The sequence below is a fragment of the Protobothrops mucrosquamatus genome, unplaced genomic scaffold (assembly GCF_001527695.2).
Source record: "Protobothrops mucrosquamatus isolate PMUCROS unplaced genomic scaffold, P.Mucros_1.0 scaffold4764, whole genome shotgun sequence".
Taxonomy (NCBI): Eukaryota; Metazoa; Chordata; class Lepidosauria; order Squamata; family Viperidae; genus Protobothrops; species Protobothrops mucrosquamatus.
This window is the reverse complement of record NW_015390656.1, coordinates 1-7,692: the sequence shown is the minus strand read 5'-3', so window position 1 is coordinate 7,692 and position 7,692 is coordinate 1. Positions and strand designations below refer to the sequence as shown.

Below are 7,692 nucleotides of genomic sequence, written 5' to 3'. Positions count from 1 at the left end.
TCCTCCTCCTCCTCCTCCTCCTCTGCAACCCCGCCCCTCCCTTCTCACACTCTGGACCGTATCCAAATAAAATCTCCCAACCGAAACGTTAATCCAAATTTGTCGAAAGGAAATGGGAGGGGAAGAGGCGGGTCCCGTAAGATGACTGACAGGCCGCCCCCCCCATCTTGGCCACTCTGGCCCTCCGAAGCAGGCTTCTGGGAAATGACAATTTTTTTTAATATTCATTTGAGTTTTATTTCAAACCAGAGGCTTTTTTTTTTTTGTCTCTTTCTTTCTTTCTTTCTTTCTTTCTTTCTTTCTTTCTTTCTTTCTTTCTTTCTTTCTTTCTTTCTTTCTTTCTTTCTCTTTCCTCCGGATCAGGATCGTGGCTGCCAGGCTGAACGGCTCCCTGGATTTCTATTCCTTGAGGACCCCCCCATCCAGGCACCCCACTCCCTTCCAAGGTCAGTCGGGAGTTCGAATCCTCCCCTCTTAAAGCATGGCCGGCTGGGGGATTCTGGGATTTGAATGAGATACAGACTGTTCACTCTTTCTTTCTTTCTTTCTTTCTTTCTTTCTCTTTCTTTCCTTTCTTTTTTCCTTCCTTCTCTCTTTCTTTCCTTCTTTCTTCCTTCCTTCTCTCTCTCTTCCTTCCTTTCTTTCCTTCTTTCTTCTTTCTTTCTTTCTTTCTTTCTTCCTTCTCTCTCTTTCTTTCCTTTCTTCCTTCCTTATTTATCAAATTTCTACCCTAACCCTAACCCTAACCCTTCCTTCCTTCCTTTCTTTCTTTCTCTTTCTTTCTTTCCTTCCTTCCTTCCTTCCTTCCTTCCTTCCTTCCTTCCTTCCTTCCTTCCTTCCTTCCTTCTTTCTTTCTTTCTTTCTTTCTTTCTTTCCTTCCTTCCTTCCTTCCTTCCTTCTCTCTCTTTCTTCTTTCTTTCTTCCTTCCTTCTCTCTCTTCCTTCCTTCCTTCCTTCCTTTCTTTTCTTTCTTTCTTTCTTTCCTTCTTTCTTTCTTTCTGCCTTCTCTCTCTCTCTCTCTCTCTCTCTTTGTGTCTCTCCCTCTTCCTTCCTTCGGCTCTGTTTTTCTCTTTCTCTCCTGTTTCTCTTTCTCTGTTCTTCTCTCTGTATCTTTTTCTCTTTGCCACTTTCTTTTTCTCTTTCCCTTTCTGTTTTCTCCCTTTCTCTCGCCCTTTTTTCTCTTCCTGTATTATACTTATCTTTTTCTTTCTCTCTCTTTCTTTCTTTCTTCTCTCTCTCTCTGTGTCTCTCCCTCTCCCTTCCTTCGGCTCTGTTTTTCTCTTTCTCTCCTCCTGTTTCTTTTTCTCTTTCTCTTTTCTTCTCTCTGTATCTTTTTCTCTTTGCCACTTTCTTTTTCTCTTTCCCTTTCTGTTTTCTCCCTTTCCCTTCCTCTCACCCTTTTTTCTCTTCCTGTATTATACTTATCTTTTTATTTCTTTCTTTCTCTTTCTTTCTTTCTTACTTTTTCTTTCTTTTTTTCTTTTTTCTCTCTCTGTGTCTCTCCCTCTCCCTTCCTCCGGCTCTGTTTTTCTCTTTCTCTCCTCCTGTTTCTTTTTCTCTTTCTGTGTTTTTCTCTCTTTATCTTTTGCTCTTTGCCGCTTTCTTTTTCTCTTTCCCTTTCTGTTTTCTCCCTTTCCCTTTCTCTCGCCCTTTTTCTCTCTCCCTGTATTATACTTATCTTTTTCTTTGTCTGTCTCGCTCTCTCTTTCCCTTTCTCTGTTTCTATCTTTCCTCCTCTCTCTCGCTTTCCCTTCGACTGTTTTTCTCTTTCTCTCCTACTTCTCTTTCTTTCTCTCTCTCTCTCTCTCTGTTTCGGTCTCTTTTTCTCTGCCTCTTTCCCTTTTCTCTTTCCCTTTCTCGGTCTCTCTTTCTCTTTTCTCCCTCTTTCCCTTTCACCCTTCCCCTCTCTGTATTCTTTTTTTCTCTGTCTGTCCTCTTTCTTACTCTTCTCTTTCCCTTTCTCTTTTTCTCTCTTGCTCTTTCTCGCTCTCTTTTTCCCTTTTCTCTCTTCCCAGCCCCCCTAGGCAGGAACAGCCTCCCGTCCCCGCCGGTCTACAGCGCCAGCGACGTCCTCGCCTGTCACCTGACCCACACGGTGACCTGCGCTCACCAAAAACCCATCACCGCCCTGAAGGCTGCGGCCGGACGACTGGTGACCGGCAGCCAGGACCACACTCTCCGAGTGAGGAAGGGGTCGGGGTAGACCTTGGGCTCAGCCAGGGATGGTGGATCCCGCCCAGCTAGGGTGGGACCCCTAGTGTCCCGTTCGCCCCGGGGGTCTTGGGCTCTTAAGGGAAGTCTGGAAGAAGCAACTGAGATGCCTCCACCAGATCTTCTCGAGAAGATCGTGGTGAGAAGCTTGGCGGGCGAGGGAGGTCCCACATTGGGCGCCAGGTTGGGCGCCAGATTGGGCGCCACGTTGGGGTAGCCCTCTTCGCTCTTGGCGGTGCCTTCTGGTCCTGCCCTGGCAGGTCCTCCTCGGACGGGCAAATCGGGAAGAGAGCGATGGGGCCCTTAACCCTAACCCTTAACCCCTTTGCTCCACCGCCGCGCTCCTCCGTCCAGGTGTATCGTCTGGAGGACTCGTGCTGCCTCTTCACCCTGCAAGGCCACTCGGGCGCCATCACGGCCGTCTACGTCGACCAGGTGGGGGAAGAGCGTCAAGGGAACAGCGGGTGGAGGGCCCCACCAGGAGGAGAGGGATTGGCTGAAAGGCGCGGGCCATCGAACGGGGGGGGGGGTTGGACTAGATGACCTCCGGGGTCCCTTCCGGCTCTGTGATTCTGGTAAGGGTCTCCTGCTCGAGCAGGGGGGGGTGGAGGTTGGACTAGATGACCTCCTGGGGTCCCTTCCGGCTGTGTGAGTCTACGATCCTGTCAGGGTCTCCCGTTCGAGCAGGGGGGTTGGACTAGAAGACCTCCGAGGTCCCTTCCAAGTCGTTCCGTGATTTGGTAAGGGTCTCCTGCCTGAGCAAGGGGGTTGGACTAGAAGACCTCCGAGGTCCCTTCCAACTGTGTTATTCCATGATCCTGTCAGGGACCATTGCTCATTTCCGGTTTCCCCTGGCAGTAGAGCCTTCCTTCCTTCCTTTTTTCCTTATCTTCCTCCCTCCTCCTATTTTCCTCCTTCTCTGTGTTCCATTTTCCTTCCTTCCCTCCCTTTTTCCTCCTTCTTTCCTTCCTTTTTTCCTCCTTTTCCTTATTTTCCTCCCTCCCTCCTTTATTCCTTCTATTTTCCCTCCCTCCGTTCCATTTTTCTTCCTTTCTCCCTCTCCTTCCTTCCCTCTCCCTCCCTCCCTTTTTTCCTCCTTTCTTTTTTCCTTATTTTCCTTCCTTTGTTCTTTCTATTTTCCTCCCTCCCTCTTCTTTCCTTCTTTCCTTCCTTCCCTCTCTCCCTCCCTTCATTCCTTCCTTTTTGCCTCCTTTTTTTTATATTCCTCCCTCCCTCCTTTGTTCCTTCTATTTTCCTCCCTCCCTCCATTCCATTTTCCTTCCTTTCTCCTTCCTTCCCTTTCCTTCCATCCCTCCCTTTTTCCTTTCTTTTTTATCTTCCTTCCTTGCTTTGTTCCTTCTATTTTCCTCCCTCCCTCCATTCTATTTTCCTTCCTCTCTCTCTCCTTCCTTCCTTTCTTGCTTCCTTCCCTTCCTTTTCTCCTCCTTTCCTTTCTTTTTTCCTCCTTCCCTCCCTCCCTCCCTTCCTCGTTCTATTTTCCTTCCTCTCTCCCTCTCCTTTCTTCCTTCCATCCATCCATCCCTGCCTCCCTCTATCCTCACCCTCTCTGGACAGAGGCCATGAAGAGACCTGACTCCTCCCCCTCTTCCCTCCCCCCTCTAGACCATGGTGCTGGCGAGCGGGGGCCAGGACGGCGCCATCTGCCTCTGGGACGTGCTGACGGGCAGCCGAGTCAGTCACATCTGCGCACACCGGGGCGACGTCACGTCCCTCACCTGCACCACCTCGTGCGTCATCAGCAGCGGCTTGGACGACGTGATTAGCATCTGGGACCGGACCTCGGGGATCAAACACTACTCCATTCAGCAGGTGAGGTTCCTGTCCCGTCTTTCCCCGCTGGGTCTCTGCTGGAGAGGTGCTCAACATTTCCCAGAATTCCCAGCCACCCCTGGAAGCTCCCACCAGGAGGTCCGAAACAAGTTCGTCTGTTTCTTTGGGGGGAGCGCCCGATTCGAAAAGTCTGTTTCTGTTTGAGGTCGCCCCTCTCCTTGTCCCCTTTGAGATTCGCTAGGGGACGTTGCTGCGTGGCTCAAAATGGGACACTGGGGCTGTGCAATTTGAACACAAAGAGCAGTAAACGAGGTTCACTGAAGTTACAGGGAGTCCTCGCTTTACGACCACAACGGAACCCACATTTTCTGTTGTTAACTGAGGCAGTTGTTAAGTAGAACGGCGTGGTGGCCTCATAATCGGGAGCTGTGAGTTCGATCTCAGCTCCGTCCAGTCGCTCCAATTCCACCCAGATGCAAGGGAATTTACAGGTTCTTTTTTTAAAGGTCGCAAGAGGGAATTGCACGACCCCCGCGACACCCCAACCCCAACATGCCGGTTGCTAAACAGCGAGCTAGGAAGGTTTCCGATTGTGATCACCTGAAAGCATACCTGTTGCCAAATTGCCAGAATGTTAATCCTCTAAGTTAGGGGTCTGCAACCTTGACAACTTTTAAAGACTTGTGGACTTCTGTGCTGGTTGAGGAATTCTGGGAGCTGAAGTCCGCAAGTGGTCAAGGTTGAAGACCCCCTGCCCTATATGATATGCAAGGATTGGTGGCGAGCCACATTTTTCGGTGCGGGTGTAACTTCCACTGTTTGCTAAACCACTGGTCGTAATTCGAGGACGAACTGTGTTGCTTCGCCGCCTAGCGACGCAGATCCTCTGAACGTGGGAAGTGCAGAGTTTGAAGGTTCGACGTTGTCTGCTTCTTCTCGTTCTCCCCGCCGAGCCCCACTTTTGACCCTCCCTTTCCTCTCTGCGCAGGACATGGGCTGTGGGGCCAGCCTAGGTGTGATCTCAGACAATCTGCTGGTGACCGGCGGTCAGGGCTGCGTCTCCTTCTGGGACATTGGCTACGGCGACTTGCTACAGACCGTCTACCTGGGCAAGAGTAACGAATCGCAACCGGCCCGGCAGATCCTGGTGCTGGAGAACGCGGCCATCGTCTGCAACTTCGGCAGTGAACTCAACCTGGTTTATGTACCGTCGGTGCTTGAGAAGCGAGACTGAAAGGGTGGGCAGATGAAGAGGACTAGGAAGCCCCCTCCCCACCCGTCCCACCTCCTCGAGCTCCTTCTGGTCACGCGGCGGTACGGGGAAGACGGTTGGCAGACTTTTCTGTCCAGTGGAAGAACAGGAAGGAGGCCCATGCCAAATCCTCCAGGCGTGGGTCTTCTCTGGATTTGGGGCGAGGCGGGGTAAGGCCAGGTCCACCATTCTGGAAGGGCTGCAACGAGTGGACACTGGGGAACAACGCTTGGCGAGCCATGCAGGAGAATTTTTGCAATGGGTGGACACTGGGGAACAACGCTTGGCGAGCCATTCAGGAGAGTTTTTGCAATGGGTGGACAATGGGGAACAACACTTGGCGAGCCATGCAGGAGAGTTTTTGCAATGGGTGGACACTGGGGAACAACACTTGGCGAGCCATGCAGGGCAGTTGCAGCAACCTTGCAGTGGCGTTTCATTTTTGGTCCGTTTGGGCAGGTTCCGAAAGGATCTGCTGAGGAAGGCATGGGAGGGCTCCCCTAGTGCCGTCTTAGCCGCCCCCGTTGTCTCCCGAGCTACTCTGGTGAGATTGCAAGGGTGCAATTGGGGGCCTTGGAAGTCTACGGAAAGAGGTTAGGAAACAAGTGGGACCGATTAAACCGCCGGAAGCCTGGGCCAGTGAGCTGCGGCCGGCATGAAAAGTGCACAGTTACTCCCTGTCGTATTTATTTCTGCTGTACATAATTATTTATTCCGGCACGTAAGCTTGCAGGGTAGAGAAGCTGGCTGTCGTAAGCCGAGATTACCAAAAATGGCTCGCTGGCTGCTGCAAAGATAGGCTTGAGGACCAGGGACGGGATGCCATCGATTTCACCCTGGTTTTGTTATTAAACCTGTCCAGTGTGGACTTTGCAGGCTGTGGGCATTGCGGTGTCCCCCCACCCCAGTAAAAATGGAGAGAGGCCCTGCCCGATCTTTCCAGATCATGGTTTAGCCGAGTCACGGTGGTTTTTTTCAGGAACCAGTGACATTTTTTCGGAAACGCAACGCAGTTTCCTCAGCGAGCAGAAACAGGTTAGCATCATGTCGAGTTTTCAGTTCCGAAGAGCCAGCGAGGAGGATACTATGACCTTAGTTTGTCTGCTAAGCCGATGTGGGTGCCGTGCCAGAGGAATCGAACCGGAATGGCAAAAGGGATCATGGTTGGCGAGAAGACACGAGGAATGTTCAGGAAGAGCAAGTCAGAATACGTGGGGTTTTTTTTTCTTAATTTAAAGCCATTCACGTAGGAACTAGTTTATTTATAATTTAGGAGAGCTTCTTGTAGGGAGGCGTGTGCCTGCTCGCTGGCGGAAGATGGGTCAGGGGGATTCGCATCCAAGGCCAGATGGGGTGGAGCATGGTAGGGCTGGGCCATTCCAGTGTTTCTCAACCGTGGCCGTTTCCAGATGTGTGTTTCTCATGGCTAGTTGGGGGTACCGGCAGTCCTCGAATTTCGACCGTAACAGAGCCTGCCCACGAGGGCTGTAAACCGGGTCAGCCACACATTTACTACTGCTTGCAGCAGCCCAGCATCCTGCAACCGGCCCGACACACGACATTTTGTTCAGCGGCGGTGAAGCAAACACCGCAATAACCACGCGAACCCGTTGCTCGCTACGGCGCAATGACGCCGAAAACTGGAACTTGCTTACTTTGGGACAAACGGTTGTAAATCGCGGGGATGGTTCAGGGGATGCCGCAAATAGGGCCGTGGTGATCACGTAACCGTGATGGGGATGGGGACCTTCAGAACTTCAGATCCAGTCCCCTTTTTGGGGTTATAAGTCGTTAACTCTGAACGGTCGCTAAGTGACCGGCTGTAAATCGAGGACTGCCTGTATTCTGAAAGTTGAAATCCGCGCAACGTTCAAGCGGCAACGGTCGAGGAAGATCGCAGCGCTGTGCAAAGCAGGCCAGACGCAGCCCTTCTTCCCTGCCCTGCCACCCCTCTCCACCCCCTTCCCAAGATTGGGGTCCGGTGCCCATATGATGCCTCCAGTGGCCTTAGCTCTGCTGTACCCTTTCGACTACGGTAGATGCTGCTTTTATACCCGATTGTGTTTTGTAACATGTACAGGCACAAGGCACATTAAAGAGAACTAACTTCATGCCTCCTGTGTTTTTTGGGGAAAGAGACTGGAGGTCCCACGTTGGGCGCCACTGAAGCAGGGGTCTCCAACCCCTTAGGCTGCGGCCCATGCTGTGCTGACATATCTGTAACATTAATAAATGCTTTTAGGAGAAAACATGACATTATGCTTAGAACTCCACTCCTTTTACAATGATCTGGGGTCCCGAGCCCCACCCGAGCCCCACCCACTCCCTCTAATTTTGAGGGTTCTGGAAAAGACTCGGCGAAGATATCAAAATGCAGGGGGGAAAAAAGTGTCTGAAGCCAGCTTTTTGACTGTGGCAGATTTCCCGGGGGGGGGGGGG

The 7,692-nt window shown here is 51.4% G+C and overlaps 1 protein-coding gene across 1 annotated transcript in view; it reads left to right on the top strand.

Annotated features, from left to right (window-relative positions):
• The window catches only part of SCAP (SREBF chaperone), a 34,386-nt gene extending 29,151 nt beyond the window's left edge, over positions 1-5,235 (top strand). Inside the window, exons 18-22 of the mRNA XM_015828649.1 lie at positions 364-446; positions 2,015-2,181; positions 2,565-2,645; positions 3,834-4,040; positions 4,990-5,235. Of these exons, the coding sequence (XP_015684135.1) occupies positions 364-446; positions 2,015-2,181; positions 2,565-2,645; positions 3,834-4,040; positions 4,990-5,235 (784 nt within the window). The remainder of the gene's footprint in view (positions 1-363; positions 447-2,014; positions 2,182-2,564; positions 2,646-3,833; positions 4,041-4,989) is intronic.
• Positions 5,236-7,692: the final 2,457 nt, after the last annotated feature.